Source organism: Cyanistes caeruleus, chromosome 13 (genome assembly GCF_971803275.1).
Source record: "Cyanistes caeruleus chromosome 13, bCyaCae1.hap1.1, whole genome shotgun sequence".
NCBI classification, from domain to species: Eukaryota; Metazoa; Chordata; class Aves; order Passeriformes; family Paridae; genus Cyanistes; species Cyanistes caeruleus.
Window position 1 is genome coordinate 1,005,779 of NC_141713.1, and position 22,248 is coordinate 1,028,026.

The 22,248-nt window shown below is 56.8% G+C and overlaps 1 protein-coding gene across 21 annotated transcripts in view; it reads left to right on the forward strand.

Moving 5' to 3' along the window:
* The window catches only part of TLE3 (TLE family member 3, transcriptional corepressor), a 31,613-nt gene extending 13,710 nt beyond the window's left edge, over window positions 1-17,903 (forward strand). For 4 of the 21 annotated variants that reach the window (XM_086849801.1, XM_086849795.1, XM_086849800.1 and 1 more), the window contains exons 8-20: window positions 5,108-5,326; window positions 9,129-9,248; window positions 10,654-10,704; window positions 10,842-10,997; window positions 11,088-11,220; window positions 11,666-11,862; window positions 12,578-12,654; window positions 12,811-13,060; window positions 13,629-13,876; window positions 14,466-14,613; window positions 14,826-14,976; window positions 15,853-15,929; window positions 16,463-17,903. In XM_086849801.1, the coding sequence (XP_086705927.1) occupies window positions 5,108-5,326; window positions 9,129-9,248; window positions 10,654-10,704; window positions 10,842-10,997; window positions 11,088-11,220; window positions 11,666-11,862; window positions 12,578-12,654; window positions 12,811-13,060; window positions 13,629-13,876; window positions 14,466-14,613; window positions 14,826-14,976; window positions 15,853-15,929; window positions 16,463-16,570 (1,935 nt within the window). In that variant the 3' untranslated portion in view covers window positions 16,571-17,903. Of the gene's footprint in view, window positions 1-5,107; window positions 5,327-6,997; window positions 7,015-9,128; window positions 9,249-10,653; window positions 10,705-10,841; window positions 11,221-11,665; window positions 11,863-12,577; window positions 12,655-12,810; window positions 13,061-13,628; window positions 13,877-14,465; window positions 14,614-14,825; window positions 14,977-15,852; window positions 16,233-16,333 lie in introns of all 21 variants that reach the window. The other 17 variants (XM_086849806.1, XM_086849797.1, XM_086849807.1 and 14 more) reach the window with 10 other exon arrangements.
* The last annotated feature ends 4,345 nt before the right edge of the window (window positions 17,904-22,248 follow it).

The window sequence follows — 22,248 nt, forward strand, 5'->3', positions numbered from 1 at the left end:
CCTCAGGTTCTGGCTGTTCCCAAAACACCAAAACTGCCCCAATCCCACACTCCTGGCTGTCCCCAGACCCCAAATCCGCCCCGATCCGGCTCTCCAGGGTTGCAATTGGCTGTTCCCGGCGGGGCTGGGGATGTTTGGGATGGAGCCTCCCGCAGCCCCTGAGGCCAGGCCTGTCTCTGCCGGGTGTGGAATGTGCTGTGCCCTCGGCGGCGTTGTTGTCCCGTGCATTGACCCTTTCCCGCGGTTCTGATTGAAAATTAACCATTTTAATCATTTCCTTAATTGCTGTCGCTGTCTTGGTCCTGCAGCAAAGCCCGGCACGTGGGAATTCCCGATCCACCTCCTGGGCAGGTGGCTCCAGAGCTCCTCTGGCTTCCTTCCCCAGAAAACACTCACTGATAATTAATTTTATTTTTTAATAACCATTTACGCTTCCTCAGCTTCACGGACCTTGGGAGCTCTCTGCGTTTATCTCGCTCTTCCGTCCGTTCTCCCGCGCTTCGCGGGTCTCACCGCCGCGGGATCGCGCTCCTGCCGGTTTGGGGAGTGGGGAATCAGCCGGATCCCTGGTGGTGGGGCTGGTGGGAGCGCCAGGAGCGGGAGCTGGCACTGGGGGGACGCTGCTGACGGATTCGGGGTGGAGCGGGAGCTGCTGGAAGCGGCAGATGTTGGAATTCAGTTAACACAGCATCCCATGGATTGAGGGAATGGGGATCCCAGGGTTTGAGAGAATGGGGATCCCATGGATTGAGGGAATGGGGATCTCATGGTTTGATGGGATTGGGGTCCCATGGTTTGAGAGGATGGGGATCCCATGGATTGATGGGAATGGGGATCCCATGGTTTGATGGGATTGGGGTCCCATGGATTGAGAGGATATTGATCCCATGGTTTGAAGGAATGCTGATCCCATGGTTTGATGGGATATTGAACCCATGAGGGGATTGGGATCCTATGGCTTGAGAGGATGGGGATCCCATGGTTTGATGGGAATGGGATCCCATGGCTTGAGAGGATGGGAATCAATCCCATGGATTGAGAGAATGGGAATCCCATGGTTTGGGATTGGGATCCCATGGTTTGATGGGATATTGATCCCATGGATTGAGGGGATATTGATCCAATGGTTTGATGGGATTGGGATCCCATGGCTTAAGGAGATTGGGATCCCATGGTTTGATGGGATATTGATCCCATGTTTTGAGGGAATGCTGATCCCACGTTTTGAGGGAATGCTGATCCCATGGTTTGAGAGGATCTTGATCCCATGGTTTGAGGGAATATTGATCCCATGGTTTGAGGGAATGCTGATCCCATGGTTTGATGGGATTGGGATCCCATGGCTTAAGGAGATTGGGATCCCATGGTGTGAGGGAATGCTGATCCCATGGTTTTTAGGGAATGCTGATCCCACATCCCCCCATGGTTTTTAGGGACATTCCAGGCTCATCCCGGAGCCTGGAGCTGCTTTGGGTGGCAGCTGCAGCCGCTGAGCCCCCCAAAGGCGGAGGATTTGGGGTTTTGCCCTGCCCTCAGCAGGTTGTTCCTGTGGGGTTCCCGCACCCCTGGCTGGGTTTGCTCTGCTCAGGGGTGTCCCTGGCTCCATCCCCAGCCTGCCCCACCAGCCCGGTGCACCCAGACCCCCCCAGAAATGGTGCAAAGCTCTTCTTTTGCCCCTTTTGAGGTCAAGAACTGTTAATTTGATGCATCTGGGCCGTTGTCTCACGGCTCCTGCGCTCGAGGCTGGGCTGAAATGGAGCCTTGATTTGGTTGTAGCCCTGGAAATGATTTCCCTGGAAATGATTAAACCCCGTCACTAAATTTAACGCCGGCGCTGAGCTGAAGTGCTGAACCATTAAATCGGGAACAAAGGCACGGAGCGTGATGGACATAATCCAATTAAAGCCACTCCACCAGCAGACACTCCCTGCCAGCCTTCCTCCCAAATTTGGAGCCTCCTCCCGTGTCCCCATCTCCGGCCGAGGGACCCCGGGAGCTGCGGGGGCGCTGCCGGAGTCCCCCCGGGCTGGATGGGCAGGATTGTTATCCCCAGCCTCCCATTTTCCCGGGATATCGGGAGCCTGCCAGCGCCCAGCTGAGGCTGGAATTGGGTCGGAGGGATCCGGGCTGTGCCTGGGCTCAGCCGCTCCCAGATCCTGGAATGCTGCTCCGAATCCTCGCCCAGCGTGTGCCGCTCGTCCCCCGGTCCAGGGGGATTCAGGGTTCCCCAGGAGCTGCTCCGAATCCTCGCCCGGCGTGTGCCGCTCGTCCCCCGGTCCAGGGGGATTCGGGGCTCCCCAGGAGCTGCTCCGAATCCTCGGACGGCGGCTCAGCCCCTCTCCAGGCTTGGGATGAGGGATGGGCCCTTCCCAGCAGAGGACACCCGCAGCAGACAGCACCTGCGAGCTCCAGCTGCGCTTTGTCCCCCTCCACGGAGCCTCCAGCACCTTATTCCTGAGGGATGCTCCAGAGTGACGGGAATTCCCCGTCCCGGGATGGGCTCCTTGGCTCTGGCTCCTCTCCTGGCGCCGGCATGACGCACCCTCGGCAGCCCCCAGGACACGGAGCCTTCGGGACATCCCACACGGATCCTGCTCCTCGCTTCCCCAAATCCCACAGCACCTGCGGATGTTCGGGACCACCAGGGATGTGTCCGGACCTCGGTTCCCAGAGCCCCAGGATGGATTTATCCATTGGAAGCCTAAAATCCAGGAAGAAATCCCGGTTTTCTGTTCTCCGCTGGAGCAGCGCTGATTCTCCTCCCCTGGATGCTGCTGCCTCGCTGGTGCTGGGGCTGTGCTGTCCCCTGGGGCTGTCCCAGGCTTGGAATTCCCAACACGGACATGCTGGGAACGGGGTGGAAAGCTGCTGGGATGAGTTACGGCGTGCAGATGTCGCTGAGGATAAAACATCAGCTCTTGGAGTATTCCAGGGATGGGCACCAAGGGAGAGCTCCCGGGAGAGGAAATGTGGGAACGGCTGGAGCTGCTGGAAAAGCGCTGGGGGCCGTTCTGTGGGACCACGCCACGGCCAGCCCTGCCTCTCCCTCGCATGGGTGGGAATCCCGTGAAGTTGGGATCGGGAAGAGACGAGGATCTGTTGGGTTTGTTTTGGTGCCGGAGGGTTGATCCCGGCCCTGAGGAGCTGCTCGTGTTCCCCTCAGCCCCAGCTCCACTCCTGCTTCGGGGACGCTCCGGAATGTCCGTCCCGAGGGTCTCCCCACCCTGCTCCCGCTTCCTGAGGGCTCAGGGATTTATGGATTTCCTTCTCCGTGTGGCCGCTGCTCCAGCCGGGGTCTCGGAGCTGCTCTCGTGGATCTCCTGTGGGTCTCCTGTGGGTCTCCTGTGGATCTCCTGTGGGTCTCCTGTGGGTCTCCTGTGGGTCTCCTGTGGATCTCCTGTGGATCTCCTGTGGATCCCCTGTGGATCTCCTGTGGATCCCCTGTGGGTCTCCTGTGGATCCCCTGTGGGTCTCCTGTGGATCCCCTGTGGGTCTCCTGTGGATCTCCCGTGGATCTCCCATGCCTGGAATGCGGCCTCTGCCTTCAGCTCCCTGCTGGAATCTTGGTCTGGATGGGGATTTTCCTCTGCATCCCACGGGGATGAGGGAGCAGCTCGGGGAGGGCTGGGTGACCAGCCACCGTCCTGCTGTGTCCATGGATGTCACCTCTGCTGCCCAGCACGGCTCCTTCCACCGGGAGCTGTTCCCCAAAACTTGGACTTGTTGTGGGGAATCTTGTCGTGGAATCCTGCAATGGTTTGGGTTGAAGGGACCTTAAATCCCTCCAGTGCCACCCCTGCCATGGCAGGGACAGCTCCCCCTGTCCCAGGTGCTCCCAGCCCTGTCCAGCCTGGCCTGGGACACTCCAGGGATCCAGGGGCAGCTGGAAGTTTCCCTGCTGGATCCCTTGGGAACAGGGATGAGCCCTCCATCCCTGGGGCTGTCCTTTGGGGTGTCCTTTGGGGTGTCCTTTGGGCTGGCCTTGTGCCAGCAGGTCCTGCTGCCCATCCCTGCCCCTCGGAGGGCAAATCCTGATCCCGGCTGCTTGTGGGGCCCAGAGTGGCCTGGCCCACCCAGGTGTGTCCCCTCGCTCCAGGTGTGTCCCCTCACTCCAGGTGTGTCCCCTCACTCCAGGTGTGTCCCCTTGCTCCAGGTGTGTCCCCTTGCTCCAGGTGTGTCCCCTCACTCCAGGTGTGTCCCCTCACTCCAGGTGTGTCCCCTCACTCCAGGTGTCCCCTCACTCCAGGTGTTCCCAGCCGTGATTCCCGTCGTGCTTTCCTTCCCCGGGAGCTGCTGGAGGGGCTGGGGGTGCAGGCAGGAGGGTCCCGGGCAGGACCAGCAGCTCCAGGACCCTCCTGGCTGGACCGGGGGGCTCTGGGGAGCGGCTCCTAGGATTTCTCCTTGGATTTCAGCTGGTTTTGCGTTTCAAGTAGGGAACGGGTCTGCTTTCCCCTTCCTCTCCCCACAGCTGCTTTTCCCGGCTAAGCTGTGTTGGGTGGTGGATCTCCATGGCTGGATGAGTGCTGGGATGGTGGGATTCACTCCCAAAAAACCCCTGGGAGCAGCTGGGGGCCCTCTGCCATCCTGGCTGGGCTGCAGCTCCGGGAATGTGGGGGTGAGGTGGGAACAGAGGATCCCTGCAGGATTTATCCAGTGCCCTTCTGCTGTCAGAAGGGGTTGGGAGCAGCAGGATCCTGGGATCCAGCACATTCTGTGGAATTCTCTCTTTGCCATGAAGCACCTGGAAGCTGCTCCTGAGCAGATGAGCAGAGCTTCCCTGTCCTGGGCTGCCCGGGAGGCTCCTGAGGGCTGGAATTTCCTCTCTCCCACCACTTTGGCCGCTCCCCTCCAGCCATGGAGCTTCTCCACCTCTTGGGTGGGATTCCCGGGGGGTTTTTATTTCCCTTTTACCGCTGGAAAAGCCAAACCGACCGTGTCCATCCCGGGGAGCGAGCCCAGATCCCGGCCCCTGTCCTGGGGCACCTCGGAGCTAACGGAGCTTCTCCTTCCAGGCGTCCTGCGGGAGCGTCCATCCCCGGGACCGTCCCTTCCCTTCCCGGGAGCGCCCACGGCCGTTCCCCGGGGCTCACTGGTGCTTTCATTGCAGCAGCAGCAGCTCCAGGCCCAGCACCTCTCCCACGCCGCCCACGGGCCCCCGGTCCAGCTGCCGCCGCACCCCTCGGGGCTCCAGCCGCCCGGCATCCCGCCCGTCACCGGCAGCAGCTCGGGGCTGCTGGCGCTCGGCGCGCTCGGCAGCCAGGCTCACCTGGCCGTCAAGGACGAGAAGAACCACCACGACCTGGACCACAGAGGTGAGGGGGCTGCGGCTGATGAGGCTCCCTGCAGCTCCTGCAGCTTCTGGAGCTCCTGCTGCCCCTGCTGTCCCTGCAGCTCCTGCTGCCCCCTCTGCTCCTGCAGCTCCTGCAGCTTCTGGAGTTCTGCAGCTCCTGCAGTTCCTGCTGCCCCCTCTGCCCCTGCAGCCCCTGCTGCCCCTGCAGCTTCTGGAGCCCCTGTGGCTCCTGCAGCTCCTGCTGCCCCCTCTGCCCCCTCTGTCCCCTGCAGCCCCTGCTGTCCCTGCAGTTTCCACAGTCCCAGGATGTTTCACTTGGAAGGGAGGGGAAGGTTGGAACTGGCACCTCCCGCTGTCCCAGGGTGCTCCCAGCTGGGTTTGGGCACTTCCAGGGATTTGTGGCTGCTCTGGGCAGGCGGTGCCACCTGTGCCAGGGCCTGCCCCACCCTCACAGGGAGCAATTCCTGCCCGATATCCCACCCAAATCTCCCCTTTTCTGCTACAAAGCTGTTCCCTGGGTCCTGTCCCAGCTCTCCTGGAGCCCCTTCAGGCCCTGCAAGGGGCTCTGAGCTCTCCCTGGATCCTTCCCTTCTCCAGGGGAACATTCCCAGCTCTCCCTGGATCCTTCCCTTCTCCAGGGGAACATTCCCAGCTCTCCCTGGATCCTTCCCTTCTCCAGGGGAACATTCCCAGCTCTCCCTGGATCCTTCCCTTCTCCAGGGGAACATTCCCAGCTCTCCCTGGATCCTTCCCTTCTCCAGGGGAACATTCCCAGCTCTCCCTGGATCCTTCCCTTCTTCAGGGGAACATTCCCAGCTCTCCCAGCCTGGCTCCAGCGGGGCTCCAGCCCTGGGGCAGCTCCAGGTCCCCCTGGTGCTGGGGGAGCGCTCTGATCCTGGCATGGCTCGTGTGCCACCGCCCCATCCCTCGGGTCAGCTGCATCCAGATCAGGGGATTGCACTTTCAGGGATGCAGAATTCCCTAAAAGCCGCTCATTTGGAGCCTGGCTGCAATTCCTGTGCCGTGCCTTAATGGGAAAGCAGCCTTCACCCTCCTCCTCCTCTCCATCACCACCAGAGCCTCCCATGGGCAGGGGTCCCGGGGAATTCGGTGGGTTTTCCCATTTTTAGGGATTTAGAGGGTGGATTTGTGATTCCAGGTGCAAATCAGCAGCGTTCAGGATTGTCCTGGCAGGATTTGGGATCTTTCCTGCGGGCAGGGCAGGTTCCCACAGCCTCTCTGAGCTCTCGGGCTCTGCTGGGGGATTTGGGCTGGGAAAAAACAAAGCAGTGAGACAAAACTATTGGTAATGCAATCCAGTTCCGTTCCTTTTCCTGCGTGGATTGTCAGAGATTCCAGGGAAATGTTCATTCCTGGGTGTGGAGCTGGGCACCCAGGGCTGTGGGCTGGCTGCAGGGACAGACAGACAGACAGACAGACCTGCTGCAGAGGGTTCAGGGCATTCCCAGCCGTGTTTGGCCAGAGAAATCACAGGAAGGACAAGAAGGGGCAGGGCTTGGATGGGAGGGAGGGATGGAGGGAGATTTTAAAGCTGGAGAGAGCCCGGAAAGGGTTTAAGGGTTTGAGTGAAGAGTGCAGGAGAAGGTTCTGGGTTTATTTTTCTGGTTTGAGACTCGTGCTAACTTGCTTTGTTTCCCTGTCTCTGTTTTGGCCGTGCCCTGCCCTGTGCCCTGGCATCTCCTGAAGAGCGAGACTCGAGTGCAGTAAGTCCCACTCCTTCCTTTTGCTCCCCCTTTTCTGCAGGTTTTTATTTACCCCTTAAAAACCCACCTGGTGCCTGGGAGGAGCTGCAGGGCCGCCTTTGGCACGGCTCTCACTAAAGCATAAACCAGGCAGTAAAATCCCTCATCCTGCCTGGAGGATGTGCTGGGACGAGCGGAGTCACCTTCCCCGTGCTGCTGGCGGGTTGGGAATGTGATTTAAACCTCTCTGCCCGTGGCAGGGGGTTGGGAAATGCCATCTTTTGGGCTGAGTGAGCGGGGTCAGACCCTCCTCGGGGGCTCAGGGTCGTTCCCAGTCGCTCTCTGTTTATCTGGGGTGGGTACTGAGCAGGACTTGGAAGCTCAAGCTGTTCCCAGGCAGGGAAATCCCTGGATTTTGGAGAGCTCCTTGGGAGCAGCCATGGAGAGGATGTTGAGGGTGGCAGGAGCTCATGGAACAACGGGGCCGAGCCCCGTGTGCAGGGAAAACGGGACAGGGGCAGGAATTTCCGCAGGGAAGGGGCTGTGGAACACGGGCAGGGGAGGCCTGGACGCGTCCCTGAGCTCCCCGTGGCACGGCGGGACCGGCCCAGCATCCCGGAGCTCTCTCCCGAGCCCGGCCTTCCGTGTGAAAAGCTGCCAGGACAAAACCCGGCCGAGCTGCGGCTTTGGCAGCGATTTCCTGCCAGCTCCGAGCCCACAAACGGCCCTTTGGAGAGCGGGGAAGGGAAGTGCTGGGCCGGGGGGGAGAGGCAGAGGGGAATTGGGCATCATTAACCCGCTCCTCCGGCGGGCAGGGGGCCGTCGGAGCCGGGCAGCTTCCCAATCCATAAACTGCGAGCCGGGCTATTCCCCGTGGAGGTTTAATGTGTGCGATAATCAGCGTTAGTCATTCATATTTTCCCCAGCCTTTGCCTGTGCAATAAAAAATATTTAGTTCCTTGGCGGCGGGCCAGGAGCGGGGCTGAATGGATCGATGCCTCTAAATGCCTGACATGATTCTCTGGGAGCTGCAAGGGTTTTCAGCATGACTGCCTGGGAAGAAAGAGCTCCGTGTTATCCAAAGCTGCTTAGTGGGGACCGAGGAGAAACATGAACTGCTTTGCTTCTCCCTTTCAGCCGGGGAAGAGAGGCGGGCACGGCTGGGGAGCGGCGCTGGGGAGCGGGGAGAGACCCCGCTGCTCGCGGGGATGGAGGGAATGCGCGGGCTGGGATGCGGGAGCGGCGCCAGGCGTCCTCCTCGCCCTGCTGCCGGCGTTTCCCGGGAATGCCGCGTCTCCCGGGCTTTGCCGCTCGGAGCCAGGGCAGAATTCCCCCCGGTGGATCCCACGGCGCTGCCGGTCCTGCTCACGTGGGATCCCCAGGAGGTTTTGGGGATGTCCTTCTGCTCCAGGGCTGGGAGGGGGCTGTTGTTGGCTCCTCCTGGATGAGGCTCCCAGCTCTGCCAGGGGGAGAGCTCCTGGGCTCTGGAGCTTTCCTGGGAATGCCAGCACGGCCTGGGCTTGGCTGCTGGGAGCAGGGACAGAATTCCCGATGAGCCGTGCCACTCCTGGCCACGTGGGTTTTCTTCCCAGATGTTTTCATAAACAACCTCCTGCCAAAAACATTTTCCTGCAGCCAAGGCACTCGGGTGTCCATGGGCACCCTGACGGCATTCCCAGCTCAGGTGTCCATGGACATCCTCACAGCATTCCCAGCTCAGGTGTCCATGGACATCCTCACAGCATTCCCAGCTCAGGTGTCCATGGACATCCTCACAGCATTCCCAGCTCAGGTGTCCATGGACATCCTCACAGCATTCCCAGCTCAGGTGTCCATGGACATCCTCACGGCATTCCCAGCTCAGGTGTCCATGGACATCCTGATGGCATTCCCAGCTCAGGTGTCCATGGACATCCTGACGGCATTCCCAGCTCAGGTGTCCATGGACATCCTCACAGCATTCCCAGCTCAGGTGTCCATGGACATCCTCACGGCATTCCAAGCTCAGCTCAGGTGTCCATGGGCATCCTCACGGCATTCCCAGCGGGGTGATGCTGGATCAGCCCTGGATCCCACTGCTCATGGAGCTCCGTCTCCTCCTGCCACCCCCTCCAAAGCTTCTCCCACCTCCGCAGAACAATTCCGTGTCCCCCTCGGAGAGCCTGCGGGCCAGCGAGAAGCACCGGAGCTCCACGGATTACAGCATCGACTCCAAGAAGCGGAAAGCGGAGGAGAAGGACAGCATGAGCCGATATGTGAGTGACAGCCACGGGGACACCTGGGGACAGCGTCTGGGGACAGGGGGCGGGGCTCGGGTGATGTTCTCCAGGTGTGGTGTGGGTGAGCTGGGGCTGGAATCTGTGGAGTTTTTATTTTATATTTGTATTATTGTTATATATTTATATTTCTATTATTTATATTTATATATATTTAATATATTTTTTATATTTTTATATATTTATATATTTTATTATATTTTATTCTATTTTTACATATTTTATATATTTACATATATTTATATATTTTATATATTAAATATATTTTATATTTATTTATATATATTTCTATTTTTTCATTTTTATATATTTACTTAGATTTTATATTATTTGTATATTTAATATACTCTTTTAATATGTATAATATGTATTCTTTTAAAATGTATATATTCTTTTACTATATATAATATAATTAATTCATACATATTCTTTTAATATGTACATACTTTTAATAAGTATAATATAATTGATATATTATTCATATAGTTGAAGTATTTATATTATATATAGTATAAAATATATTTTACTATATATAATATATATAAATGTTATATATAGTATAATATAAATAATAATTATAAATATATTATAAATAATAATATATACTGTATTTAATATAATAATATACTATATCTTCTATAATAATATAAATACATGCTATATATGCTATAATAATATAAATATACATACTATATATATAGTATAATAATAGAAATATATAGTGATTTTATTGCGTAGTAGTATCATTGTATAATAATTGTATTTTTATGTATATATGTATACAGATATGAATATAGATATTATAATTATATGATAATACTTCAGGCTGGAAAAGGCCTTGGGACCGTTGGGTCCCACCATCCCCCAGCGCTGCCAAGTCCACCCTAATCCATGTCCCCAAATGTCCCCAAGTGCCACATCCCTGCCCTGACCGGCTGCACCCCGGCCCTGGGCAGCCCCTTCCAGCTCCTGACGGCCTTTTCCATGGAGAGGCTTTCCCAGATCTCCATTCCCTTTTCCATGGAGAGGCTTTCCCAGATCTCCATTCCCTTTTCCATGGAGAGGCTTTCCCAGATCTCCATTCCCTTTTCCATGGAGAGGCTTTCCCAGATCTCCATTCCCTTTTCCATGGAGAGGCTTTCCCAGATCTCCATTCCCTTTTCCATGGAAAGGCTTCCCCAGATCTCCATTCCCTTTTCCATGGAGAGGCTTCCCCAGATCTCCATTCCCTTTTCCATGGAAAGGCTTCCCCAGATCTCCATTCCTGCCTTTTCCACGGAGAGGCTTTCCCAGCTCTCCCGTTTGGGGGAGATTTGGCTCCCCGGGGGGCCGATCCCCCCAGTTTGTGAGCTCTCTGCGGGCTGTGACACGGTTTGTGTTGCAGGACAGCGACGGTGACAAGAGCGATGACCTGGTGGTGGACGTCTCCAATGAGGTGAGGAGCGGCTGGCTCTGCCCCTGGCACGCTGTGGCTCGGGGGTTTGGGAAGCGATTCCTTCGGCACCGGCCGGAGGGAGCCCTTCCTTCCTTCCTTCCTGCCCTGGGAATTCCAAGGCTTTTCCCATCTCACAGGACCCCGCCACGCCCCGGGTGAGCCCGGCCCATTCCCCCCCGGAGAACGGCCTGGACAAAGCGCGCGGGCTGAAGAAGGGCGACGCTCCCAACAGCCCGGCCTCGGTGGCCTCCTCCAGCAGCACTCCCTCCTCCAAGACCAAGGACCTGGGCCACGTACGTCCCTCCCGCGGGGTCCCCGCGGCGCCGCCCGTGGATCCCGGCAGCTGCAGCTCATCCCTCCATTTCTGTCCCTTCTCCCCCCAGAACGACAAATCCTCCACGCCCGGCCTCAAGTCCAACACTCCGACGCCCAGGAACGACGCTCCCACCCCGGGCACCAGCAGTACCCCGGGGCTGCGGCCCATGCCTGGCAAACCCAGTGGCATGGACCCCCTGGGTGGGTACCGGGGTCACCCCAGCCCTGGGGGATTGTCCTCCGGGGGTGAGGTTTATGGGGACTCCATCCAGCTGGTGGGGTGAGGAGAAAGGTGCAGTCAGCGGGGTTGGGATGAGGGGATGCGGCCTCAAGCTGTGCCAGAGGAAGTTCAGGTTGGACATCAGCGGGAAGTTCTTCATGGAAAGGGAGGTTGGGATGGGCTGCCCAGGGAGAGGCGGTGGAGACCCCATCCCTGGAGATGGAACGCTTGGATGTGGCACTCGGTGCTCTGGGCTGGGAGGAAGGCAGTGTTGGGCCTGGGGTTGGACCCCACGGTGTTGGGTTTTTCCATGGCTGGGTTCTGCTTTCCTCCTTGCCCGTGTCACCATCCCAGTCCCATCCCTGTCCCATCCCTGCCCGTGTCCCCATCCCAGTCCCATCCCTGACCGTGTCCCGCTCTCGGCAGCCTCGGCCCTGCGGACGCCCATCTCCATCGCGGGCTCCTACGCGGCGCCCTTTGCCATGATGGGGCACCACGAGATGAACGGGTCCCTGACGAGCCCCGGCGCCTACGCGGGGCTGCACAACCTCCCGCCGCAGATGAGCGCGGCCGCCGCCGCCGCCGCCGCCTACGGCCGGTCGCCAATGGTGAGCTTTGGAGCTGTACGTAGCACTTTTAGCTCCTTTCTCGCTGGGGGGAGGGCCTGGGGGGCGCATGTGGGGCTGGGATGCTGGGGCTCCTGCTCCCTACAGCCAGCTGTGGTTTGGGTTGGAGGGGTGGGGATGGGGGTGTTTCTTGGTGGGGGTGACGTGCATGTGCCACGGGATTGGGGTTTCTCCTGCCATTCCCATTTCTCCGCCCCACATCCCATCCTCAGCCCCGTTTCCCATTCCTCGGCCCCATATCCCATTCCTCAGCCCCATATCCCATTCCTCGGCCCCATATCCCATTCTTCAGCACCATATCCCATTCTTCAGCCCCACATCCCATTCCTCAGCCCCCTCCTGTTGCCATTAGAGTAGGGATTGGGGTTTCTGCCCTCGCGGTGCCGGGCACAACGTGGCTGATCCCGTCCCTGGGGCCTTGGGATGGACACGGGGACAGGGAGCACGTCCCACCTGCTTCTGGCAGACCCCAAACCTTTGGCAGGTTCCCGTTCCTGCCGGGGGGACACCGATTATCTCTGAGCAGCAGGGGCGGGGCGGGGTCTGCCCGGTGTCCCCGGGGGTGATGTGTGGGGAGCTGGGGGCGTTCCTGGGGGACACCGATGATCTCTGAGCAGCAGGGGTGCCCGGTGTCCCCGGGGGTGATGCGTGGGGAGCTGGGGGCGTTCCTGGCCCGTGCCCGGCCTCACCGTGTCCACGCGTCTCTTGGCAGGTCGGCTTCGACCCACACCCCCCCATGCGAGCCCCGGGCCTGCCCTCCAGCCTGGCCTCCATCCCCGGAGGGAAACCGTAAGGCCCGCTTGGATTTCTGTGGGATCGGGGGGCACGAGCTGCCGGGAGGGAGACGAGGGTGGGGGGCTTCACCCGGGGCCGGCATCGCGGACACGACGTGACAGCCCCACGAGCCGCGTCCCTGGAGCTGAGGCGCCTCTCCCACCCCGGCAGGGCCTACTCGTTCCACGTGAGCGCGGACGGGCAGATGCAGCCGGTGCCGTTCCCGCACGACGCGCTGGCGGGGCCCGGCATCCCGCGGCACGCGCGGCAGATCAACACGCTGAGCCACGGCGAGGTGGTGTGCGCCGTCACCATCAGCAACCCCACCCGCCACGTCTACACCGGCGGCAAGGGCTGCGTCAAGATCTGGGACATCAGCCAGCCCGGCAGCAAGAGCCCCATTTCCCAGCTGGACTGCCTGGTGAGGGCTGCCTCCCCTCGCTGCCCGCACCCACCCCTGACATTGTCCATCGGCTTCTCCCCAGCAGCATCTCTGCCCCACGTCACTCTCTGTGTTCCCTCTTTGCCCTCCCTTTCCTCTTCCCCCCTTAACATCCTCTCGCTCTTCTCCGTTCCCAACTCTGCCTTCCGTTACTGCCTTTTTCCTCTTCTTCTTAGTTCTTTTCTCCCTTTAAATGTCCCTTTCCCTCTTTCCCCATCAACGTCCCCTTTCCCCATCAACGTCCTCTTTCTCCATCAATGTCCTTCTTCTTCTCCCCATCAACATCCCTTTTTCTCTTTCCCCATCAACGTCCTTCTTCTTCTTCTCCCCATCAATGTCCCTTTTCCTCTTTTCTCACCCTGTTGCCCTTTCCCCATCAACATTCCCTCTTCTCCCCATCAACATCCCCTTCCCTCTTTCCCCATCCAAATCCCTTTTCCTCTTCCCTCTCCCCACCCCTTTTCCTCTGCCCCCTCCACCTCCTTTCCCCATCCCCAGCCCATCGCTCCTCCGGGCTCAGGCCCCTGAGTGTCCCTTGTCTCCCCAGAACAGGGATAACTACATCCGCTCCTGCAAGCTGCTGCCGGACGGCCGCACGCTGATCGTGGGGGGCGAGGCCAGCACTCTGACCATCTGGGACCTGGCGTCGCCCACGCCGCGCATCAAGGCCGAGCTGACGTCGTCGGCGCCCGCCTGCTACGCGCTGGCCATCAGCCCCGACGCCAAGGTGTGCTTCTCGTGCTGCAGCGACGGCAACATCGCCGTCTGGGACCTGCACAACCAGACCCTGGTCAGGTGAGCCCCCGGCCGGGCCCCGCCACGGGTGGGGCGGCGGGACCTTGGGGATCGGGGGGTGGCACGGAGCTTAAAGGGCGTTTGTACCCCGTCATGTTCTTCTTTGTCTTCTCCTGTTGGTGTTCCTTTCCTTCTTCCTCCACAACGTCCCTTTTCCTCTTCCCTCCCTCAGTGTCTCTTTTCCTCTTCCCTTCCTCAATGTCTCCTTTTTTTTTTTTTTTTTTCTCTCCCATTTCCTCTTTTCCCATCACGATCCCATTTCCTATTTTCCCACCATGGTCCCTTTCCTCTTTTCCTTGGGCAGAATCACCTCCCACTATCCCAGAATGCTCCAAGCCCTCTCCAACCTTTCCTTAAACCTTCCAGGGATGGGGAATGCACCGTCCTCTCTGGGTGGTGCCAGGAGCACCCTCTGGTGCTGCTGCACCATCTCCTGGTTCTCATCCCCAAACCAGCCCAGTCCTTGGCCAGGACGCTCCCGGATGGATTTCCAGGGACGTTTGGCGTGGGTGAGCCACACAAACGTAGCCTGAGCCCCTTTTTCCAGCGCTCCCCTTGCAGAGTTCCATCCTTTTTTCCCGTTCCCAAGGCAATTCCAAGGCCACACGGACGGGGCCAGCTGCATAGACATCTCCCACGACGGTACGAAGCTGTGGACGGGGGGCCTGGACAACACGGTGCGATCCTGGGACCTGCGGGAAGGGCGGCAGCTGCAGCAGCACGACTTCACCTCCCAGGTACGGCACAGGGATTCATCCCCTGGAAAACACGGAGTCCCGCTGTGGGACCGGCCTTTTCCTGCTGGGAAAAGCCCTGTGAGCTCCGAGCATGGCTGTGCCACAGATCCCTGAACCCTTGGGCTGGGAGGCTCCTGGAGGATCTCTCATCCCAACCTTCCGCGGTGGGGCTGGGAATTCCCGCTGATCTCCCCATCTGCCGCTTCCCGCAGATCTTCTCTCTGGGGTACTGCCCCACGGGCGAGTGGCTGGCGGTGGGCATGGAGAGCAGCAACGTGGAGGTGCTGCACCACACCAAACCCGACAAGTACCAGCTGCACCTGCACGAGAGCTGCGTCCTCTCCCTCAAATTCGCCTACTGCGGTGAGCCGCTCCCACCCGGAGCCTGGGATCCCGGGATCCCGGGATCGTGGATGGCTTGGGCTGGGAGAGTCCTTGAGGCCCCCCGGGATCGCTCGTGGAACTATGGAATATTTGGGGTTGGAAGGAACCTTGAGCTGGGAGAGCTCCCGCTAGCCCTGGGTGTTCCCATGGGATCCATCCCATGGATGCTGCCCTTGGGGTCTATCCCCATAAATCCATCCTGGCTGTGGCTGTGGTTATTCCCATAAATCCATCCTGGCTGTGGTTTATCCCATAACCCCATCCTGGTTTAGGCAGGGATTATCCCATAACCCCATCCTGGTTTAGGCAGGGATTATCCCATAACCCCACCCTGGTTTAGGCAGGGATTATCCCATAACCCCACCCTGGTTTAGGCAGGGTTTATCCCATAACCCCACCCTGGTTTAGGCAGGGATTACCCCATAACCCCACCCTGGTTTAGGCAGGGTTTATCCCATAACCCCACCCTGGTTTAGGCAGGGTTTATCCCATAGCCCCACCCTGGTTTAGGCAGGGATTATCCCATAACCCCACCCTGGTTTAGGCAGGGTTTATCCCATAACTCCACCCTGGTTTAGGCAGGGATTATCCCATAACCTCATCCTGGTTTAGGCAGGGATTATCCCACAGTCCCATCCCGGCTGTGGCTGCAAACGGCCACGAGGCCCCGCGGGATTTGGGAAGCGGCACTCGGATTGTCCCGGCAGAGCAGGGCTGGGCAGGACCCTCCAGGGAATCTCCAGCTTTTCCCATTTCTCCCAAATCTCTGGGGTCAGACGAGCCCAAGGGGCCGGGGAAGGGTCGGGGAGGTGGCGCCGGCAGCGTTCGGCTGCTGATACCAAATTCCCGGTGCAGGGAAGTGGTTTGTGAGCACCGGGAAGGACAACCTGCTCAACGCCTGGAGGACGCCCTACGGAGCCAGCATCTTCCAGGTGGGACAGCCGGCAGCGCCGGGGGCTCCTCCCACATTCCCATTCCGGAGCATCCTGGAGAGAGGGGAGATCCTTCGGGATGGCCGGACTGGTGTCAGGGTGTGGGATGGGGTGGTGCCCCTGGCATGGATGCTGCTGGGGAGATCCTGGAATTCCAGCCTGAGGGATCCTCTCCCAATCTCAAGGGATCCTCTCCCAATCCAGAGGATCCTCTCCCATTTCTGTGGATCCTCTCCCAATCCAGTGGATCCTCTCCCATTTCTGTGGATCCTCTCCCAATCCATTGGATCCTCTCCCATGTCTGTGGATCCTCTCCCAATCCAATGGATCCTCTCCCAATCCATTGGATCCTCTCCCATCCTGACGGATCCTCTCCCAATCCAATGGATCCTCTCCCAATCCAGTGGATCCTCTCCCAATCCATTGGATCCTCTCCCAATCCAATGGATCCTCTCCCATCTCTGTGGATCCTCTCCCAGTCCATTGGATCCTCTCCCATCCTGACGGATCCTCTCCCCTCCCGCTTTTCCCAGTCCAAGGAATCCTCGTCCGTGCTGAGCTGCGACATCTCTGCGGATGACAAATACATCGTCACGGGCTCTGGGGACAAGAAGGCCACGGTCTACGAGGTCATCTACTGAGCCTGGGAATTCCAGCCCTCGGGAACGCTCCGGGAACGCTCCGGGAATGCCCAGGGGAGGCCCCGGGCCCGGCCCAGCTCCGCCCGGCACCCGCCACACCTGGATTTATTTGGAGATCTGCAGCAGCTCTGGCACACACGGAAGCCCTAAAAAGGATTTTTATTTGGTTTTAAGGTTTTTTGGGGGTTCCTTTTGATTTTTTTTTTTTTTGTTGTTGTTGTTTTCCGGTTCTTTCCGTCTGGCTTTGGTGGCACTATAAAGGACTCCTTTTTTATTGGGACTTTTATTTTTTTTTGGTTTTTTTTTTTTGTGCATCCCGCATAAGACTTGTGAAAAATGTAAATACTGGACTAGGAAATAGCGTGGGAAGGGGGGAACCCTCCCAGTACACTTAGTTGTGTATTTTTGTCTGCTGTAATTGTATCCCACTGATGGTTTTTGGTGGTGGCAATTTTATTCTGGGGGTTTTTTTTTGGTTGGTTTTATTTTTATTTTTATTTTTTTTGGGGGGGGGGTTTCTATTTTTTTTTTTTCGCCCCCTTTTCCTTCCCCCTCCCTCCGGAAGCATCCACGGGGACTTTGCCATCCTGAGCAGAGATGTCCAGTGGTGAAAAGTTGTTCCTCCTGTCGTGCGTCGTGTGTTAGTGATGGTGGGGAATCGCTGGGATCCTCGGCTACTGACGGGACATCGACACAACCACCTTGGGGTTTGTTTTTTATAGATGGATTTATGGATTTATCCTCAAATTTTTTTTTTTTTTTTGGGGGGGGTTTTTTGGGGTTTTATTTTTTTCTTTTTTTGTTTTTTTTTTTTTCCCATGCTTGGATGTTTGAAGAAAAGGGGAAGCCCACGCAAGCCCTTCTTGGTCTTCGGACAGAAGCAAATGAGGAGTGATTTCAAAGAAAGCTTAGAAAATTCAGCTCAGGGAGCCACGAAAGATAATAGCAAACTTATGTGTTTTGTATTCAAATGAAAGTAAAGAATTAGAATTGATAACCTTGGAGAAAAAAAAAAAAAAAAAGAAAAAAAAAAGACAAAAAAAAGAAAAAAATTACAAGTTTTTTTTTTTTAAAAAAAAAAGAAACAAAAAGTTTACTAACAAGTAGGGTTTGTGTGTGGTGGGGGGGCTGCTTGTGGTCCTTGTGGGCTTTATGGTCTTGTGTCTTCTGGTTTTATGGAGCAACTCCCTCCCCCCACAGGCCTTTTGTACTAAAGGGTTCCAAAAAGGACAAAAAAAAAAAAAAACAAAACCCAAAAAAAAAAAGACAAAAAAACAAAACAAAACAAACAAAAAAAAAGACCTAAGGGGAAAATAAAAGTATTTGTGTAGCAGAAGTGCTCGCCTGTATCGTAGCACACGGCAGAGGATTTTTATACCGCATTTTTAAGGATTATTTTTGGCGAGTTGGATCTGGTCCCAAGGAGGAAATGGCAAACGTTTAGGGTTGAGTGTGGGGAGAAGGGTTTGGAGAACAGGATGGAGAGGTGGGAGCTGGAATTGCAGCCCTCCCTGGAATTCCATCCCGTCCCTCTGCAGGATCCATCCCATCCCTCTGCAGGATCCATCCCATCCCATCCCATTGAGGGATCCATCCCAGTGAGGGATCCATCTCGTCGAGGGATCCATCCCATCCTGAAGGATCCATCCCATCCCATCCTGAGGGATCCATCCCATCCCATCCTGAGGGATCCATCCTATGCCAATGAGGGATCCATCCCTCTGCAGGATCCATCCCAAGGGCTCCATCCCAAGGGATCCATCCCTCGGGTTCCATCCCATCTTTCTGTGGGCTCCATCCCATCCCAAGAGCTCCATCCCATCCCCTCCTGAGGGATCCATCCCATCCCAATGAGGGATCCATCCCTCTGCAGGATCCATCCCATCCCAAGGGATCCATCCCATTCCAAGAGCTCCATCCCATCCCAAGGGATCCATCCCCTCCCTCTGTGGGATCCATCCCATCCCAATGAGGGATCCATCCATCCCTCTGCAGGATCCATCCCATCCCAAGGGATCCATCCCATCCCGAGGGATCCATCCCATCCCGAGGGATCCATCCCATCCCAATGAGGGATCCATCCATCCCTCTGCAGGATCCATCCCATCCCAAGGGATCCATCCCATCCCGAGGGTCCCATCCCATCCCGAGGGTTCCATCCCATCCCATCCCTGCGGTCGCTCCCAGGGAAGCTCTCCTGGGCGCTCCGGCCGTTCCCATCCCGGTGCGAGGGCTCGGAGCTGGAATTGCGGGAATGTTCCCGGCGGGAGGGAGGGAGGAAGGGGCTCCGTGGGACGCCGGGATCAGTTCGGGGCGCTGCCCATCCAAGGAAGGAGAAGTTCCCTGCAGCTCTTTGTAGGGAAAGGCGTTTTGGGGCACCCTGGCTCCGATTGACCTGGCCCCGGAGCCTCCAGGGCCAGATTTTGGGATCTGGGGGGCAGCTCTGCCCCTTCCCAGCTCCTCCAGGAGCCTTCCAGGGCCCCCCCGGGCTTTGGGGTCACCCCCAGGCTCCCAGGGGGGATTTTCCTCCCCGAAATGCCAGGAGCGGAATGCAGGAATTGCAGGAATCGCAGGAATTGCAGGAATCGCAGGAATCGCGTGTTCCGGAGCCTCCCGGAGCCGGGCTCTCAACTTCACACCAAAGTATGTAGCAGAACCTGTACAGCTGTTAATAACTACCGCTGGTTTTTTTTGTAAAAAAGGGCCAAAAAGAGGAAAAAAAAAAAAAAAAAAAAAAAAAGAATAAAAAGTCAATGTACCGAAGCTCAAGCGCGAGCCAAGTGTCTCTGAAGCCTCTGATCCAGGGAATTCCATGGAAGCGGGGAGCAGGGAGCAGGGTGGGGGGCACGGGAGAGCCGCGCTGCCGCTGGAGCCGGGATGGAGCCGGGATCGATGGGAGAAGATCCCAGCCCGGGGATCCTCATCCCTGGGGATCCATCCTTGGCTCCTTCCCCGGGATTTGGGAATGCTCCCAATCCCGGATCCCTGCGGCATTCCCGAGCTCCCGGCAGGAGACAGAGCCCTTCCCGGGCAGGAGCGGCTCTGACCGCGGAAAGCCTGGAATTGCCAGGAATTCTGTGCTGGGAGAGCCCGGCAGGGGAGGGGAAGGGACCCCCAGGCTCCCCTCGGGCGCCCAGGTACGATATATTAATATTTAATAATAATTATTGATATTTATTAATATTTATTAATAATTATTGATATTTATTAATATTTATTAATATAATTAATATATAATATAGGAATTTTATATAATTTTGTCAGCACACAAAGGCACGGCAGGAAGCGAAAGAGCCCGGCAGGGAAAATCCCAACCCTGCGGAGCCCCGGATCCCTGGGAGCGTCCCTGGGCCCGGCTGTCCTTCCATCATCCCTCCCCGCAATTCCTGCTTTTCCCTGGATTCCTTCTTTCCCTGAATCCCGCTTTTCCCCGGATTCCTTCTTTCCCTGAATCCCGCTTTTCCCGGATTCCTTCTTTCCCTGAATCCCGCTTTTCCCCGGATTCCTTGTTTTCCTGAATCCCGCTTTTCTCTGGATTTCTGGCTCTGGAAACCTGGTCCCTGGCACCCCGGGCTTGGATACACCCTAAATCCCCTCCTCTGTCCCCAGCACTGGGATCAGCGCCTGATTCCTGCCTGGAAAAGCCCATCCAGGATTTGGGAATGCTGGGATGTTCGGGATGGGTTTGGGGGCACCTCTTGGCCCCGCTCTCACCCCCTGCGGGATCTACGGGAATAATGACATTATTATTATTATTATTATTATCATTATCATTATCATTATCATTATCATCATTATTATCATCATTATTATTATTTTTATTTTATTTTTATTTTATTTTTATTATATTTTATATTTTATTTTTATTTTATTTTATTTTTATTTTATTTTATATTTTATTTTATTTTATTTTATTTTATTTTATTTTATTTTTAAACAAGATGAGTTGGTGAACAGCCAGCGTCCTCCGGGGGAATTCCTGGGGAGTGTTGATCCCAGCTGGAATTTACCTCGGAAGCGGGAAAAAAAAAAAAATTAAAAAAAAATAGGAAAAAAAATAAAAAGAGAGAAAAAGAAAGAAAGAAAACAACCAAAAAAGTGAGGGTTTGGAAGGCTGAAATGCTGCTTTTCATAACAGCGTGAGATGGAGCTCAGCCTTTTCCTGACAGCTCCCAGATGGAGCCAAGGCTTTTCCACAACACTTCCCTCCGGAGCCAGCTCCAGCCCCAAACAAAAACCGGGATCACACAGGCTCCTTGTTATCCTGGAGAGATCCAGGGAGCAGCGGAGGGGCTGGAATTCCCAGGGCTGGATCCCTGCAATCCCTGCAATCCCTGCAATCCCTGCAATCCCTGCAATCCCTGCATCCCTGCAATCCCGCAATCCCTGCAATCCCGCAATCCCTGCAATCCCTGCAATCCCTGCAATCCCTGCATCCCTGCATCCCGCAATCCCTGCAATCCCTGCAATCCCTGCAATCCCTGCAATCCCTGCATCCCTGCAATCCCTGCAATCCCTGCATCCCTGCAATCCCTGCAATCCCTGCAATCCCTGCATCCCTGCAATCCCTGCATCCCTGCAATCCCTGCAATCCCTGCAATCCCTGCAATCCCTGCATCCCTCCATCCCTGCAATCCCTGCAATCCCTGCAATCCCTGCAATCCCTGCAATCCCTGCATCCCTGCAATCCCTGCAATCCCTGCATCCCTCCATCCCTGCAATCCCTCCATCCCTGCAATCCCTGCAATCCCTGCAATCCCTGCAATCCCTGCAATCCCTCCATCCCTGCAATCCCTGCATCCCTGCAATCCCTGCATCCCTCCATCCCTGCAATCCCTGCAATCCCTGCAATCCCTGGAATCCCTGCAATCCCTGCATCCCTCCATCCCTGCAATCCCTCCATCCCTGCAATCCCTGCAATCCCTCCATCCCTGCAATCCCTGCAATCCCTGCATCCCTCCATCCCTGCAATCCCTGCAATCCCTGCAATCCCTGCAATCCCTGCAATCCCTGCAATCCCTGCAATCCCTGCATCCCTGCAATCCCTGCAATCCCTGCAATCCCTGCAATCCTGCAATCCCTGCATCCCTGCAATCCCTGCAATCCCTGCATCCCTCCATCCCTGCAATCCCTGCAATCCCTGCAATCCCTGCAATCCCTGCAATCCCTGCATCCCTGCATCCCTCCATCCCTGCAATCCCTGCAATCCCTGCAATCCCTGCATCCCTCCATCCCTGCAATCCCTGCAATCCCTCCATCCCTGCAATCCCTGCAATCCCTGCATCCCTGCAATCCCTGCAATCCCTGCAATCCCTGCATCCCTGCATCCCTGCAATCCCTGCAATCCCTGCATCCCTGCATCCCTGCATCCCTCCATCCCTGCAATCCCTGCATCCCTGCATCACTCCATCTCTGCAATCCCTGCAATCCCTGCAATCCCTGCAATCCCTGCAATCCCTGCAATCCCTGCAATCCCTGCAATCCCAGCCTCTGGAACGGCCCCGGTGCCTCTCCAGCTCCACCCGGAATTCCCAAAAGCGGCTCCGGATCTCCCGGGAGCGTTCCCAGCCTGGAATTCCCGAGGCCGGAGCTGCCCCATCCCTGCCTTCCCCCTCCCCTTTCCCCCCCCTTGGATCGCGGCTCTGGCACGCACCGGACCACCCTGGGATTCCAATCCC